Here is a 16837-nt window from a genome sequence, read left to right on the forward strand (position 1 = left end):
GGGGGTTCAGGGTTGTTTCCGGCCCCCCCCCCCCCCCCAACCACCATGAACCCCAGCCGTGGGGTGTGGGCAGGCAGACAGGAGGTAAAACGTAGTCAACTTTATTCTTCTTAAACCACAAAATAGAGTCTTTGGTTGTACAAACGTCACTAGTTACAGTCTTGCCAACAGGTCCCAACTGGGGAGGGGCCTCTTTAAAATGCTAACACCCAGGTTAAAAGACTCGGGGCAGGGGCGGTGGTGCTGCGGGCAGGGCCCCCACCCGAGTCAGGGGAGGTACCCAGGACCTCTAGGAGGGCACTGGGCCCAGGCCGCGGCGCCCTGGCCGGATCGGGCGGCGGCTGCTGCACAGCGTCACCTCCTCGGGGCCAGGCGAGGGCCTGCCCAGGAGCACCACGGCCACCTCTCCGTCCTCCTCCTGCAGGCCTGGTGGGCAGAGGCAGGGCAGTGAGCCGACAGGGGGTGGGGTGGCCTGGGGGCACCCCCGGGCCTCACCTGTCACTTACCAGGGCCAGGAGACGGTTCCAAGGACCTCAGCTCCTCAGCAAAATCTGGGGACTGTGATGGGGAGAAGGGTTGGGTCAGGACTGCAGCCAGGGGCTGCCTGCAACCACCCCTGAGAGCCGGGGTGGGGGTCCCCGCGCCCACGGAACAGGACTGGAGACAGGCAGAGAGGGCGGGACAGGCCTGGTGCAAAGGCGGCAGGAGCCCATGCGGCTGTCCCGCGGAAGGGCCTGTACCTGCAGGTCATAGACAGGTCTGGAAGAAGGGAGGGCTGCAAACACCCTGTAGTCAAACTTCCTCCCAGACAAGGCCTTGAAAGGACAGCGTGAGGGAGAAAGGCAGAGAGCGTGAAAAGGGTGAGGGGAGAGGCAGAGTCTGGGGAGGGGGGTACGGGACAGGCATCGACTGCTGACTCCTCACCAGGCGTCCAGGAGAGGTGCTGGTCTGGGGGCCGAGGTCTGGCGGGGGAGGGGGGACAAGAAGTGGGTGTTGGGGGAGGTGTGGGCTGCAGGGCAGACCCGCCGCCTCCCCTACCGGGACGCAGACCTTCCAACGGGGTGGGTGACGGGGTGGGCGCCGGTGAGGGGGCCTCCGCCAGCCGCTCCAGGGGCCCGCGCCTGCCTCGGCCCTCCTGGGACTTGCTGAGGACCATCTGTGCACGGAGGGCGTCCTGTTCCAGGGACTTCATCCTGAGAGCAAACGGGAGGTGGGGCTGGGCAGGCGGTGCGGTGGCCGCAGGCAGCGGGGGCAGGGGAGGCCTCGCTGGGCCGCAGGGGCCTCACCTGGCCGCCCGCCACAATGCGCGCTTCTCGGCCTCCAGGGCACGGCGCTCGGCAGGGGACAGAGCCCGATCGGGCGCAGGCAACTCGGGGCTCTGGACACGGAGTCGCTCCTGATGGCGCCGCTCCGCTTTGGCTGTGCGCACCGGGGCGCTGCCTCCCGGAGGCAGGGGGGACGAGGGTCCGAGCCTGGGAGAGGAAATGGGACAGGAGATGGGCCGGGAGGGCCGGGTGGGTGGAGTGCTGGGGGTACAGGGGCACCCGGGGAGACGCTGGGTGCTGCCCCCTCACCCTGTGGTGGGGCCGGTGGGGGGAGGCAGCTCCTCTGGCTCATCGGGGGGTTCCCCATCCAGGTCCAGGGGGGGCCCGGTGCCCTCTGCCTCCCGCATCATCTGCGCCCTCTTCTGCTGCAGCTTCCGGGCTGGGGGGGAGGAGGAAAGGGGTGTGTGTGTGGGGGGGCCGACAGGTCAGGCCCTGGCCTGGCCCCAGCCCTCCCCGCTGCCCATCCGGCCGCTCACCTTCCTCCTCCTGCATCTTGCGCAGATCGTCGGCACCCACCAGGGACACGCGCTTGGGGGGCCCCTCGGCTTGGGGCAGCCGCACCTCCAGTTCAAAGTACTTTTGCCGCTCGCGGAAGGAGAGCTGCTCCGGGGAGGCCGCGGGCCCAGGTGTGGGGGCCTGGGGAGAGTGGGTCCTGAGGCCCGGCCCCTCCGGCACGCGCCCCGCAAGCACACGCAGAGGAAGGGCGGGCCGCCCGCCGTGTACCTGGGCGGGGGTGTCCGGCGGGTGTGGGCCGGGCACGGCGGCAAAGGTCCTGTAGGCCTGCTTCACGTTGGTGGGCAGTGCGTCGGGGGAGGGCGGGGAGGGGAGCTGAGGGGTGGGGCGCACGTGAGTCATGCAGAGACAGCCATCATCAGCCACCAGCTGTCCCCACCAGCTGCCCGAGACGCCCGCACACTGGAGGTCAGAGCGCTCACAAAACGGGGATCACCTCTATCCCTGGGGGCCACAGAGTCCCCTGGCCAGGCCTCAGCCGCTTTTGTCAGCAGAGGGAAGGATCGGGGTTCAGGTAAGGTGGGGGGGGGGGGGAGTTGGTGCAGGAAAGAGACACGGAGCCAAGGTGAGCGGTCAGGTTGGGTACCCAGGGGCACGGGGCCGACACTTACCTGCCTGCCGTCTGCTGGGCAGGGGCAGAGGCCGGGAGCTGGCCTCTGAGTTGGCATTGCCAGTGCCCACCCCCCGCTGCCCTCTCATGCAGCCGACCCAGGGAGCCTGAGTAGGGCCAAGCTGGCCCCCAGGGCCTCACAGACAAGAGGACAGGCAGAGGTGAGGCAGCCCTGACCCCCGGGGGCCCCGGGGAGCCCTCACCCACATCACCAACCACCTCTGGCCAGGGAGGTGCCGGCAGGCTGTGCCCTCACAGTCCGAGTGGCAGCTGGGGGGAGGTGCTGTCCCCTCCCCCCCCCCACCCACTAGGCACTCACCTGCTGGCAGCTGGGGGAGGGGGAGCAGGGAGCCTCGGCCATCTTCCCTCCGGCTGTTCCAGACAGGACCTGCAGGCGTCAGGCTGGAGTGAGGGTCAGGCAGGGGTGGGGCCTCGCAGGGGGTGGGGCGCTTGGCAGAAGCTGGTCTTCGGCTCCTGACCTGACCCCAGTCCAGGGGGCACTCCCAGGTGGACATAAACACCTGTTTGGCCACTGTGAAGGGTCCCCCCCCCCCGCAAAGGCCACAGCCTGGAGCCCCCCAGGATCCCCTCTGCACCCCACGATGCCAGGGGGACAGGAAGGAGGCTCTGACCACAGCGAAGGCAGCTGTTCCGTGGGCAGCGCCCCCGGCTCCCCTCCCCGTGTTCTCTGAAGGGGCGTGAGCCAGGGAGGCCCGGACCCTCGCCTGCCACCCCGTGGCATAGTCTTCCTGGTCAGAGGACACGGGCCCCAACCCTGCCGTGGGGTTCCCGCTCTCAGCTGTTCACAGTTGAGGGAAGGTCTACAACCGAAGCCTCCGAGATGCCCCCCGGCACGACTCCCCACCGCTCTCGGTCATGTTGGCGCCTCGGGCAGCTGCTGGGAGGGCTGCTCCCATCTCGTGGGGGAGGGCTGAGGACCCGACGTCCGTCCCGTCCAGCACAGCTGTCAGCAGCGGGCCACTTCCCTCCGGCCCGGCCTTCATCAAGGCTGCTCAAAGCTGTCCTCCTCAATGGCAGACCCCCAGTGGCTCTGGAGGCCTCCAGCTGCCTCTGCCCGCCCCTCCCCAGCCCTCAGGCCAGGCTCAGGCTCTCCTCCGGTGGGTCTGAGGGGAGGGGGCTTCCTGGGACCCGGCCCCCAAGCCCCGCGTGCCTCTGCCTCAGGTGCCCCTGTGGGCCCTGCCTGGTCCCTGGGGTCTTGGGGGAGGAGGGGGGCTAAGGCAGGGGTGGGTCAGAGCCTAGAGGGCAGACGAGAGAGTGGGCCGGGCTGTGACCTGGACACTGACCCTCTGCGTGCTGCCAGCGCCGGGCGTGGCGGCCAGGGTGCGGTGGTCCAGCTTCAGGCCCTCCGGGCCCCGACCCTGGGGAGCAGAGTAGACAGTGGTGTGAAAGGCCGTGTCTGCACCCGAGTGTGGGACAGGTCGCTGCCAGGGGAAGGGAGGGCCTGGTGGGCACCTGGGCCGCTGCCTACTGTCCACCCTGGGACCCTGCGGCGCCCCAGGCCCGAGTGTGAAGGGAAGCCTAGTGTACAGGGCAAGGACACCTGGACACTCACCACAGCTTCCAGTCCCCACTGTGGGGTCTGTCCTGGTAGCTCCTTCTCCTATGAGCAGAGAAGACACTAGTCAGGGACCACCGGCCTCAGGCTCCGCGCCCACCCCTCCCCCCACCCCGCCCCCTGGGGCTGAACTGCAGGTGGTTCTGACCTTGCCAGAGCCCTCGGGGCTCAGCTCCCGGTCGACGGAGGAGATGCTCTCCAGGCTGTTCCGGCGGCCAATTCCTGCCGCGAAGGGGTTGGCAATGACACCCGGGGACACCTAAGGAAAGACGTGGGCTTAGGGCGGGACCCCCGGTCTCGGGGTCCCCTCCGCAGGTAGGCTGAACCTGCCAGCGACCCATACGGCTGAGGCGGCCTCTGGGGTGGGCGGATCCGTGACCGGGTACCGCCGGCACCCCGGACGTTGTGCCGTCACTGCATCCGCCTCAGAACATGGATGCACATCACGAGCACCAGAGGCCATTCTGACACGTGGCAGGAGGCAGGGGAGGCTGACCGTGTACACTCAGCCCGGGAAGCAGGTGACAACACCGAGATGGGGTGGGGATGGGGGGCACCGGGCAGGGGTGCCTGGCGGCACAAAGCCTCTTCCGACTCACAGGCTGCTTCTGGCATCTGCAGCGCGAGCGCCCAGAAAGCATTCTGAAACAAAGGACGCAATGCAGGAGGCAGCCCGGCAGCTCGGGGTGGTAAGGGGGCGGGCACCGTCTCCTGCCAGGTACCGGCCGGCAGAGCGGTGGGAGGAAGGAGGGTAAGAGCGTACGGTCTGTCCACAAACTGCGCTTTAACCGTGAGCCCCGAGGGTGAACACAGGTGGGCGGAAACACGGGAAGGGCTCGCTCCAACCCCACGCGAGACAAGAGGGAGAACTCAGCCGTGAGCAGCAGCAGGAACCGGAGGGGCGGCACGGGAGGCACGGAGACTCCCCTCGGGGTGAACGGCTCCCGCTGACGGGGGCGGCTGTCGGTGTGGGCCAAAACACCTATCCGGCTGCGGCCGACACTTCGAAAGCCCGAGTGAAGGGGTGAGCGAGGGGAGGGCAGAGAGGTGCCAGCCACATGGAGAACGAGGACAGGGGGTGCCCACAGCAGAGAAGAGGGGCTCAAGGATGGAAACAGTGGACAGACAGGGACGCTGTCGTGCCGGACGGAGCCATCCATGAGGCAGGTATGACAACACGAACTGGGTGCCGGACAGGCGAGAGGCTAGAGGGGGAGAGCAGAGTCTGCTAGGAACGCGGGCGCGACAGAAACCCTGCAGCGGGAGACCCCCAACTGGGACTGAGATTCTGGCAACAGTGGAAGATGTAACAGACGCTAAGGAGCCCACCTTCTCAACTTCTGGAACACGGCAGTCAGAAGGCCGCAGGCGGGCCTGAGAGAGGCGGGGCCCTCAGACCAGGGAGCACAGTCGCGCTCGGGGACTGAGCGGAGAGCACAAGCGGCAAGGCGGCCGGGTCCCTCGTGGCAGAGGAGGCCACGTACACAGGGAGGGGCCGGCCCGGGAGGCCACTGGGATGGTGGATGACGACGTGAACTCCTGCTTTTCCACAGTCAGAGACGCAAATGTCAACACGCACCCACTCATGGAAGAGCCCGGCCGCCGAGAGGCGCTGAGGCCACGAGCACACCTGGGGCCCAGATCTTGGCTTCTAAATACCACTTTCCGCTAAAAGGAACGAGCGCTCCTTGGAGAAATGTGCCACAGAGTCGGGCGGGAGAACATGACATGAGCCCAGAGTGACCCGTTGTGCCGGAAACTAGGTTGCTCAAAGGATCGTGGGCCAGGTTAGAGGGGCTGGCGGGAAGCCCCTTCCATCGGCCAACTCCAGGGCTCCTGGAGCACGAAAGCAGCGGCCACGGCGACAAACCATCACCGTGAAAACAACGTGGAGGCCAGTGAGTCCGCGATCGGGGCAGACGGGGGAGTATCTAACTGCAGAGAAGGGAGAGCCCCTCCTGGCAGCACAAGGCCGACCGACAAACGCGGGAGGAGCAAGTTCAGAATGTCATCATTGGCAACGACCGCGACACTGACGCGAGAGACACCTGCAGGCGCTAGGGTTGGCGGCGGACACGGGACGAGTGACTGACTTTCAGACACTCTCAACGTCCCCCCACAAGATACTAATTTCAAAGGGAAAAGAGTCACTTTACAGTGAGGACACCTGGGGACAGCACTGTGGAGACCGCGGGTGACGGGCCAGACCGCCATCTGTGCACCCTGCCAGGAGGCTCTGGGGGGACAGGGGTCAGCCTGCGGGGAGCGGCCACGGGCCACGGTGCACAAAGTCAGGGTCGGGGAGGCTGCAGAGACGCGGCCACCAGGCTCCCACCCGCGCACTCCCGCACTGAGCCCTCTGCGACGAGAGACGCCGTGGGACCGTGGGGGAGGCGCACAACACGGCCTCTGGGCGAGAGATTCTGTGGTCTGTTCTTGCCTTTTTCCAAATTTAAAATCATTTTATGTACTTGCTCATATTTTTCAAAAAGAAATCATGCAGACTAACCCCAGACCGACACACCTGGTGGCCTGCAGGGACAGAAGTCAGACTCGTCAAAGTGCTGTTTGTAGTTTTGGCTTTGGGACCACGTAAAGACTCACACTAGCACAAAAGAGCGGTTTGAAACCATCCCTAAAAACCGAGAATGAGGAAGCCCAGCTGCCTACCAGGCTGGCAGCATAACAACACGACGAGTTATTCCAAGTCACTTAAAATACAGTATTGGGATTATATACCCTAGTAAGTCTTTTTTTTTTTTTTTTTTTTTTTTAATTTACTTTTGACAGAGAGAGAGAGACAGAGCATGAGCAGGGGAGGGGCAGAGGGGGAGAGAGACACAGAATCCGAAACACGCTCCAGGCTCTGAGCTGTCAGCACAGAGCCCGATGCAGGGCTTGAAATCACAGACCGCAAGATCGTGACCTGAGCCGAAGTCGGACGCTCAACCGACTGAGCCACTCAGGCGCCCCATAAATCTTAAGAACTCGGGGAAATCTTAACTTGCTCTCAACGACCTTGGTATTAACAGCTTCAGAACTATCGAACATAATAACAATACTTAAAGTTTTGATAGAAAAGAGACACAAATATAAAATCAAACGTAAAAACCCTGCAAACTTAATTATGAATTAAAAATAACAGCACAGTGGGACGCCTGGGTGGCTCAGTTAGGCATCTGATTCTTGGTTTCGGCTCAGAGCAGGATCTTATGGTTTGTGGGTTCGAGCCCCATGTTGGGCTCTGTGCTGACAGTGCAGAGCCTGCTTGGGATTCTCTCTCTCTGTCCCTCCCCTATACTTGCTATCTCAAAATAAATAAGTAAACGTTAAAAAAAACAAAAACAAAAAACAGCACAGTGACACCTGGCTGACTAATCAATGGAACATGTGACTCTCGATCTCAGGGTCACGAGTTCAAGCCCCATGTTCAGTGTGGAGCCTACATAAAAAAATAAAGAACAGTACAAACTCATGGCTTTCCTCTTTCTAGAAACATCCACATCCTGGGCCGCACGTGCTGCAGAGACTGGGAAGCAATGAGCCCAGCACCATGAGTGCCGCAGGCCAGTACGGGGCGGGGCGGGGGTGGGGGTGCCGAAGCGCCACCCGTGGCTGAGAGGTGCCAGAGTCCTCTCAGAAATGGCCGATTCCAGGGCCGGGGGAGGAAATACCTGGTCACTCAGGAGGGCAAGGAAGCTATCGAATGACAGGTGCCACACTAAACAGAAGCCACATGTCCAATGAGGGGACGGTGTGAGTGCAAAACACAATGGGTTCAAAGACATCAAGAACACGCAGACCTGTGAATTCACAGTAACGCTAAAAACAAAAACAAAAAAGGGTTCGGTTGCTACCCTTGAAGCTTTCCGAGGCCCCAGCTTGTTATTTAAAACCCCGTCAGGGGGCGCCTGGGTGGCTCAGTCGGTTGAGCGTCCGACTTCAGCTCAGGTCACGAACTCACGTTTGTGAGTTCGAGCCCCGCGTCGGGCTCTGGGCTGACGGCTCAGAGCCTGGAGCCCGCTTCCGATTCTGTGTCTCCCTCTCTCTCTGCCCCTCCCCCATTCATGCTCTGTCTCAAAAATAAACATTAAAAAAAAAAAAAAATTTTTTTTTAAAAAATCCCGTCAGGTCAACGAGAGGGACCCGGCGTGCGGTCTCGCCTGTCCCGGGCAGCGCCTCGTCTCGGGCCCAGCGGCCGGGAGGGGCTCTCTTCCTGGAGGCACACGGAGGCGTGCGGGGCGAGTCCTCCCTCACGGCAGAGACTAAGGGAGCGCCGGAAAGGAAAGGTACCCGTGGCCAAAGCCCGAATGCCGGCCCCTGGGAAAGCCAGTAAGAGACACGCTGGCAAACGTGAGCCGGAGGGCAAGATGACAGCTGCGCCGTGAGGAAGGGACGCGACCCCACAGGGGAAGGGCCGTGGGCGCAGAGGGTGGGATGAAGGAGCCAGGTGACCGTCCGTGCGCACGGGACGGTGGGCGTGTGCCGTGCCGTTCCCGCCGCCCGATGCTCCCCGGAAGCGGACGCTACACTGCGCAGGCGAGGACACCGAGGCCGGGAAGCCAGCGCCCGCCCAAGGCTCCGCAGCAAGGAAGGGCTGTGCCCCGGGTTGCGCTGGAACAGAGGGAGCACTGGCCTCGCCGGTGGAGCCGGCTCCAGCAAGTTCTCGTGAGCCCCGCCTCTAACGAGCTGCCAGGGGCGCTGGGGAGGAAGGCGGCCAGTGCACCAGCTGGCACTGAGACTGGTTTTCAGGACCCGAAGGGGTTCAGGGGACACTCGGCAAGCCCGGACCCTACGGGGCTCAGACGGGCTCTCACACGAGCCTGACACGTGGGGTACGACACCGGGGGTGGGGGGCAGCGAGGAGAGCATTCTGAGGGCCCTGCCCCGTGCCCTGGGGCACACAGAAGTGTGTGCGGTCCACTTCTCACTGCTGGCACGGGGGCAAGGCCACCAGAGCGGACCAGAGGGGCCTGACCAGGAAAGCGAGACCCGCATACGCCGCTCAAGACGCAGGACCTCCACGCGGAGGACGGTGAGCAAAAGCAGAGCGGTCCACACGTGGGCTTGGAAAAAACACATTCTCCCGGTAGAACTCCCGAGATCAAAGCTAATTCTCGAGTCCTAATCAACTTTTGTTACAGAACTTGACAGGTTTGTTTGGAACAGAAAACGCAGAGAAATAGACTGAAGCTTTTCTAAAGTAGAAGCAAAAGGTGACTTGACCCATCGGGGATCCAAGTGCACCAGAAAGTGACCGTATTTAGGACCACGTGCAGCAGCTCTGGACACACTGAACTCTCACAGAGATGGCCCCAGGTCCTCAGACCCATGGGGAGCGACAGGTGAGCGTCCCCACTCCTGAGATGACACATCGCCCACTCAGAAAACAATCCAGGGGGACTGCAGAGCTCCGTCTTTAAAAAGTTACATTAGTACAAGCAAGAAACACACAGCGACGTTCTGACAATTCTTTGAAGCAAGGAAGCAAAGCCCAAGATCCAAAGACACAAAGGAAAGGTCAGAAAACTTAATTCACAGGAAACCTAGGTTTCTAAAACCTCAGAGAAATCACTCTTAAAAAGCAAAAGCGATAAAAACAATCGCGTCCCACGTAACAAAAAGCTGACGCTCAAAACACGAAAGAGCACGTGTCAGTCTCGAGGACGGACGGACGGTCCGGGTGCCCCCAGGCCTCCTTCCCGCACAAACGCCCCCAAAGCACAGAGACGGGCTCCCGAGCCTGCTGGCCAGCGTGCTGGAGGAAGGCGCAGACGTGGCGACCTGTGGAGGGACCGCTAGGCACAGCCACGTGAAAGGGCTACCAGCAGAACCACGTGCCCAGACGGCAAAGCCAAGTGTGGGCACCCCCGTAACTCGGGGACATGCCAGCCCCACTCCCTCGGGGGTTTGAGCCCCTCACCACGTAGCTGTTCTTTTCTCTTCAACTGAAAGGCTTTCAAGTCAGCAAACTTGTAAACTTTTCTAAACACACACGGGAAACGCACAAAAGGTAAAGCCTTCTCTGGGACCACATGGTCTAAACCTCAAGTCCTAAGAGAAACCCCTCCCAGAAGCCACCACCGGGGTTCCCGTGAAGGCAAAGGGAGGTGTGGGCGCGGGGCATCCGGCCTGGCCTGGAGTGCAGAGCGTGAGCACGGCCTCCCTTTCACGCAGCAGACGATACACAGAACCAGGGATGAGCCCCCACTGGCAGTGCAGGGACAGGGTGGCAGGGAGCCACCGTCCCCAGGATGCGCTGCAGACGGCCAGTCTGAGGGGGCCGCCCCATCCCCAGGCAGAGTAGGCAGCCACTGTGGCGAAGGGTCCTCAGAGGCCCGTTTGGGGCGCAGGCACAGCCGCGTCACCTTTTGCCCGGGGGCCCCGGGGACAGCAGTGGAGAAGGTGGGAGAGGGTGAGACAGGGGACCCTCCAGAGCAGAGGGGAAGCCGGGCTCAGAGGCCAGACTCGTTCAGACCGAGGGCCCCGCACACGCCCCACGTGGCTTCCGCTCTGAGGCAGGTCCTGGGAAGCAAGGTCCCCTGAGGGGTCCCCACGCGTGTCTGCAGGCAGAGTCCCGAGGGGCCCCAACTTCGCCGCGTGCGTGGCTCAAAGCCATGCTGTCGCGGCTCGTGGCCCTGCCCTGCAGATGCCACCCACCTGAAGGCACCCGGCTTCCTCTAGGGCCCGATCGTGCCGTCAGTTCACACGCCCTGTCCCACCCGGGACCGCAGCCCCCTCCCACGTGGACTCACAGTGGCCGAGGGCTTCCCCAGGCCTAGAGACGGAAAGACCAGCTCTCCCAGCCCACACAGGGTCACTCCTCGAACGTCTAGGCTGCGCTGCAAACAGGACCCTGTCCTTGTGGCAGGGCGCCGATGGGGGTGGGCACTGACCTCGGCAGGGGCGGCAGCGTCGGTGTCGAAGCCGTCACAGACGAGCACGGTGAGGGTGTCGCCCACGCCGCGCAGCAGCCGCACGGCCTCGCCGTGTGTCAGGCCCAGCAAGCTCTGCTGGTTCACCTCCAGCAGCCGCAGCCCCACCCGCAGCCGGCCGTCACGCCCCGCTGCTCCCGTGGGGCTCACCTGCAGAGAGACCCGGACCTCGAGGTCTACGATGGTTCCTCTTCCCCGAGGAACCCAGTGGGGCGGGGCTGGCCGAGGAGGGGCCCTCACCTTGGAAATGAAGATGCCCTCGTCTGTGGGGTCGCAGGGGTTCCCCGCATGGCCCTTGGCGCCCCCTCGGATGCTGATGCCCAGCTTCTCGCCGGGAGCCTTCTGGATACAGAGTTCCCGCATGCCCGGGGGTGGCGGGTCCCTCCTCACAAGCAAGACCAGCTCCAGGCAGGGCCGAAGCAGGGCACTGACCGCCTCCTGGTGCGTGGCCTCCCGAATGTCCTGCCCGTTCACTGCCAGGATGCGGTCCCCAACCCGGAGGCCGCTGCGTGCAGCCAGGCCCCGTGGGAGCACCTGTCAGTGGGGGTAGGGGTGAGGACCGGTGGGCTGCAGGCCTTGCTGCCCCCTGCCTGGGCCGGGCCCTCCTAGCAGAGACACACGCGGGGCCCACTCTACCTTGGAGATGAATACGCCAGGCTCCTGGATACCAAACGGGTGGCTGGAGTGATCAGAGCCCCCGACGATGCTGAGCCCCAGTGGGCCCCCGGCTCTCGGCAGGCAGATCTCCTGGGGATACCCAAGGGCGTGAGGAGCTGGTTGGAATGAGCCTGTTAGAGCAGCAAAGGGATGCTTCTCCAACCCAGAGGGTGTATGGGCCCAGGGCGGCTGCACGCAGACAGGTTGTCAGGGATGCTGGGCGGCGGCCCCGCCACGTCAGGACTGACAAAAAGACCACGTGGGGAGGTGGCCAAGAAACGAAGGCCCAGGGGCGCCTGGGTGGCGCAGTCAGTCAGTTGAGCTTTCCACTTCTGTCAGGTCACGATCTCTCGGTTTTTGAGTTCGAGCACCGAGTTAGACAGCTCAGAGCCTGGAGCCTGTTTCGGATTCTATGTCTCCCTCTCTCTGCCCCTCCCCTGCTCACACTCTGTCCCTCTCGAGAATAAGCACCAAAAAAAAATTTGTTTTTAAATAAAAAGTAAAAAAAAGAAACGGATGCCCAGTGGCCCGGCACCAGAACGGAGAGGGCAGGGCGCTCCTCCCACCCGGTGTGAACCCTCGGGACGTGGAGGGGAGCAAGGGACAGGCAGGGGGAGGGCCACGGTCTCACCTCCACTGGGTATGGCCCCTCCAAGGTGGCAGCCGGTAGGCTGGGGGCCAGCCGCAGCGGCCCAGACTCCCCAGGGGTGGCAGCGGCCACGGCGGTGCTGGCCACACTGGGAGGTGTGGGGGGGGGTGGCGGAGGGCTGGGGGGAAGGGGCCCTCCGGCCCCACGCTCCAGCAGCAGGGCGATGGTGGGGGAAGCGGCGGTCAGCAGAGAGACGGCGTGGTCGTGCCTGGCTTCGGTCATGTCCACCCCGTTGATCTGCAAGAGCGAGGCCCGTCAGGGAGCCCCGGGAGGTGGGTGGAGCAGATGTGGCGGTCAGCCGGCCCCACGACGCCCACTCACCGAGAGGACTCGGTCGCCGACCTGCAGAGTACCCGCCCGGTGGGCAGCGCCCCCCTCTGCGATGCGGGAAATGAAGATGCCCTGCGGGGGAAAGGAGAGCTGAGTGGCACGCGCACGACCCCGGCCCCGAACCCAGGCCCTGCCTCACCCCATCGCCCGCCTCACCCCATCCGTGGCCCCCGCCTCACCCCACCCCCGGCCCCTGCCTCACCCCATCCCCGGCCCCTGCCTCACCCCATCCCCAGCCCCCGCCTCACCCCATTGCCCGCCTCACCCCATCCGTGGCCCCCACCTCACCCCACCCCCGGCCCCCGCCTCACCCCATTGCCCGCCTCACCCCATCCCCGGCCCCTGCCTCACCCCATCCCCGGCCCCCGCCTCACCCCATCACCTGCCTCACTCCATCCCCGGCCCCCGCCTCACCCCATCCCCGGCCCCCACCTCACCCTATCCCCGGCCCCCGCCTCACTCCATTGCCCACCTCACCCCATCCCCGGCCCCCGCCTCACCCCATCCCCGGCCCGGTAAGGCGTGGAGCCTTTCCCGCCGGCGATGCTGAAGCCCAGCCCCTTCTCGCTGCGCACAAGGCAGGCCACGTGGCGCTGGCGGAGGGGCCCGGCGGGGTCCGGCTGGAGCAGGGGCAGGCGCAGGGCAGCTCCCCGCCATTCCCGAGGGCTGTAGTCGTCCTCCGGCCGCAGGGGCGTGACGGTGACCGCGTTCTCCGGTTCCACCATGCGCTCCCGCCACAGCCGCATCTGCACAGTGCTGCCGGCCCCCCGCAGCGCCTCCACCGCCTGGTGGTGCTCGGCACCGTGCAAGGCCACGCCGTTCACCTGCGGGGCGGGACACCGGTCAGGCCGGGGCCACGGCCGCGGGGAGGCCCCGCGCACGCTCCCTCCACAGACGGGAGACGGGCAAAAGAGCCAGCCCCGCGACTCGCACAAACCCAGGGTGAGGCCGCGGGTCGGCTGACGGACACGAGGGTGTCCTTTCTGCTGGTCCGCACCCGTCCCTCGGCCCAGCGGCTCGACTGAAGACGCCCAGGGTCGCCGGGTGTCTGACGCCATCCCTCCTCCCTGACCCCAGCCTGGTCGGGCTCCCTCTCCTCCGCTCTCCCTGCCGTACTGGCCACGGCACACACTCCTCCACAGAGAGCTGCAGTGTGGTCTCAGCCCTGCCTGGGCGAACGCCAGCCTGGCCCATAGCCTCCGTTCCCAGCCCCTTCTGGGCCCTGCAGAAAGGGCGCGTTGCCTTCAGACCTCGCCCCGGTGTGTCCCCCAAGAGCTCCCGGATGCCCCTGCCCAGGCTCGGGAGCAGGAAACCAAGCCAGCGACCCAGCCTGCCAGAGGTGTGACCACCTCCCCGACCAGCCTCCACCCCCGGCACGGCCAGTGCCCTGCACCACCCGGATTCCCTCCCTGACAGCAAGGGCTGTGTGCAGCCTGGGGAGGGCGGGGGGGGGGGGGGGGGGCCCTGACCCACCTCGAGGAGCTTGTCACCCACCCGGACTCCCGCCCGGGCTGCAGGGCCCTCCTCTGACACTCGAGAGATGAATATACCCTGGAGAAGAAGCAGAGGCTGAGCGGAGAGACAGGACGGAGACCGCGGAGGGGGTCCCATGCTGTCCCGTCCCGTCGGGGGAGCAGCTGGGCAATGCCTGGAAACCCTGCACCAGGCCGGCAAAGATGCCCGAGGGCGCAGGGCAGTCACGGGCGCTGGGCTCGCCGCCGGAAGTCCTGTGAGTCAGGGAGCTAGAAGGCCCAGGTCAATCTCTTGAGACAGTTTTCAATCCCAGACCCAACAGGGGTGACCCACGGAGGGAAAGTGGGATGCCGAGGAGAGCGTGGGCACTGCCTCCAACTAACCTCCCCGGCTCTGTCCCCGGTCAGCCATCAGGGCCGGGCACCCGGGGCCAGGGGTCCCTGAGGGTGAGCAGGCACCAGAAGAAAGCACACCGTGAGGTTGGAGAGTGCAGTGGAACAGCTCTCAAAACCACGAAAAGCCTCGCAGAAAAAAGGCGGGGGATGCAGGGAGAGGGGGCCTCGTGGGCCCTAGGTCCTCACCTCGTCATCCCCTTTGTAGGGCGTAGAACCCCTGCCACCAGCGATGCTGATACCCAGTCCCCCCGTCTGCCGCACGATGGTGAGCGTGAGCTGGAAACAGAACAGGCTGGCTGTCCGAGGGCCGCCTGGGGGCCTGCACGGCGACGGGCACTGACAGAGCAGAGCACAGCCTGGACCGTGCCCAAGGCCCTGCCCCCACCCGTAGATACTGCCTCAAAGCTCCAGGGTCCCCATGGCTGGGAAGGCAGGGGACGCCCCAGCACCCCTGCTGACACCGGCTGCCTGCCCCAGGCCCGCACCCATCTCTGTCCGTCTGGGTCAGAGGGACGGCTGGCCCCGGCACCGAGGAGGTGGGCGGGATCTGCCCAGGCGTGTGGGGGCAGGGGGGCGGGGGGGGCGGGGGGGCAAGAGGCGTGAGAGCTCACAGCCCGGGAAGCAAGACCAGCAGCCCGGGACACAGAGCACAGAGCAGAGCCCAGAGCAGGTACAGACCTCTTCCTCCTCAATGCGTGCGGGCTCTATCAGCAGGTTATTGGCCTGGTCAAACGACACCCCCTGTTAGGACGGGACCAGCGAAGGCATGCAGGTGAGCCCCGACCCTGCCCTGCCACCGCCTTACCCGGCCCCGCAGAGAGCAGAAAAGAGAAGAAAGACCACACCAAGCTCCCGCAGCCCGAGCACCGGCCCGTCTCCCGGGGCACGCGGTCCCCTCCGCTCCAGACGCAGGGCTACCACTGCCACCGCCAAAACACCAAATGGGGCAGGCTCAGCGGGTCGGGGGCCCCCAGGGCAGGCTGAGCCTGTGTCTGGCTGTCCCAGAGTACGGCCACCTAGGCCCCTCAGCTGCCACGGCATCACACCCGCTCTCCATGCACAACCTCGATGTCAGATGCACAGAAGTGCTGTGGTGCTGACGTGTCCCCAGGGAGCAGGCAGGACCTTGTGCGGGCCCACGAGAGCCCCCTGAGGGCTAGGGAGAGGACTGGGGCGCGGGTCCACAGTGGGGCCGGCAGGGCCTCGGGACCCAAGTCCGAACCCAGCCCAGGAAGACCTCGCGGTCAGCAGCCCTTGGGGAGGAGCCGAGAGCTGCCGTGAGTGCCCCGAGATACCAGCGTGGATGGAGGCCCGCTGAGGAGGAGCGTAGACCCTGCGGGGGCCAGCAGAGCCTGGGTCGACCGGGTGTGTGAGCTGAGACCCACCTTGATGGAGGGTGCGGAGACCAGGGTCGCCTCCTCCGCCGCCTCCTTCTCAGCCTCCTCTTGGTCCGGAGGAGCCGCCTCCTCCGCCTCCTCTTCCTTCTCACCTCCCTCTTCGTCCCGAGGAGCCCAGGCTGTGTGGAGGCCGTTGTGCCAGCCCCCAGGCCCTGCCGGGCCCTCCCCGTCCGGCTGTGCTCCCTGCAGCAGGGCCACGACGGCCTCGGGCTGGGGCAGCTTGGAAATCTTGAAGTGCTTCTTATAGTGAGGCGTGTCCTTGCGGATAAGGCGCTGTCTCCCACCGGGCAGGGGCCAGGGCGCCTCCGGCTGCCCCTCCTCACTCTCGCCGTCTTCCCTCGGGGGCAGCAGCAGCGTGTCCTCCGCGAAGCGCACTGTGGGCTGCGCGAAGCCGGGCGTGAGGACGGCGGCGTGGTCTGCACGGGCCCCCTGCCCGGACGCGGCTCCCGGACGCTGGGCAGCACGCCGCTGCAGACCTCCGCGGGGCAGAGGCCCGGGCTCACCTCCTCGTAAGTCTCCTCCGCAGGCTCCTCTGGGGTGCCCGGGCCGGCTTCCTGCTGGCTCGGCCCCTGCGTCTCGGTCAACGGCCCCTCGGGGTCACCCTGGGAGGCCGTGCTAGCAGACGGCTGTGAGTCCTTGCTCAGGCCAGACTCGGTGCTCAGCCTCTTCTCCTGCGGCAGGGTCAGGCAGCTGGTCGGCCCGGGCGTTCTGCTGCCCGGCCTGCAGAGCCCCCGGTGGGCTCACCCCGACGGGTAGATGGAGCCCGTCCCAGCCCCCAGGGAAGCCACGCCGCCATCAAGATGAAGAGACGGTGTGCGAAGCCACAGGTCCGTGGCGCAGCCCCTCAGGGGTCTTCCCGCAAGACACAAGACGGGGACCAGGTAGGTTCCAGAAGACCACCAGACCGACAACCGCCAGGCGCCCAGACGTGAGCACGGTTCCTCACGTAAGCCACGGCGGCTTCACAGAGCGGGTGG

The 16837-nt window shown here is 65.2% G+C and overlaps 1 protein-coding gene across 4 annotated transcripts in view; it reads right to left on the reverse strand.

Moving 5' to 3' along the window:
- Positions 1-85: 85 nt before the first annotated feature.
- SCRIB (scribble planar cell polarity protein) overlaps positions 86-16837 on the reverse strand; it is a 21411-nt gene continuing 4659 nt past the window's right edge. For 2 of the 4 annotated variants that reach the window (XM_042972608.1, XM_042972612.1), the window contains exons 14-37: positions 16364-16531; positions 15849-16241; positions 15142-15204; positions 14650-14739; positions 14069-14146; positions 13096-13419; positions 12587-12667; positions 12248-12502; positions 11596-11706; positions 11200-11493; positions 10921-11109; positions 4173-4283; positions 4022-4069; positions 3753-3827; positions 2768-2836; positions 2049-2153; positions 1802-1961; positions 1575-1704; positions 1287-1472; positions 1051-1193; positions 925-962; positions 741-815; positions 507-558; positions 86-426 (exon numbers count right to left, since the gene is read on the reverse strand). In XM_042972608.1, coding sequence (XP_042828542.1) covers positions 290-426; positions 507-558; positions 741-815; positions 925-962; positions 1051-1193; positions 1287-1472; positions 1575-1704; positions 1802-1961; positions 2049-2153; positions 2768-2836; positions 3753-3827; positions 4022-4069; positions 4173-4283; positions 10921-11109; positions 11200-11493; positions 11596-11706; positions 12248-12502; positions 12587-12667; positions 13096-13419; positions 14069-14146; positions 14650-14739; positions 15142-15204; positions 15849-16241; positions 16364-16531 — 3375 coding nt within the window. In that variant the 3' untranslated portion in view covers positions 86-289. The remainder of the gene's footprint in view (positions 427-506; positions 559-740; positions 816-924; positions 963-1050; positions 1194-1286; positions 1473-1574; positions 1705-1801; positions 1962-2048; positions 2154-2767; positions 2837-3752; positions 3828-4021; positions 4070-4172; positions 4284-10920; positions 11110-11199; positions 11494-11595; positions 11707-12247; positions 12503-12586; positions 12668-13095; positions 13420-14068; positions 14147-14649; positions 14740-15141; positions 15205-15848; positions 16242-16363; positions 16532-16837) is intronic. The other 2 variants (XM_042972609.1, XM_042972610.1) reach the window with 2 other exon arrangements.

This window comes from Panthera tigris, chromosome F2 (genome assembly GCF_018350195.1).
Source record: "Panthera tigris isolate Pti1 chromosome F2, P.tigris_Pti1_mat1.1, whole genome shotgun sequence".
Lineage (NCBI taxonomy): Eukaryota > Metazoa > Chordata > Mammalia > Carnivora > Felidae > Panthera > Panthera tigris.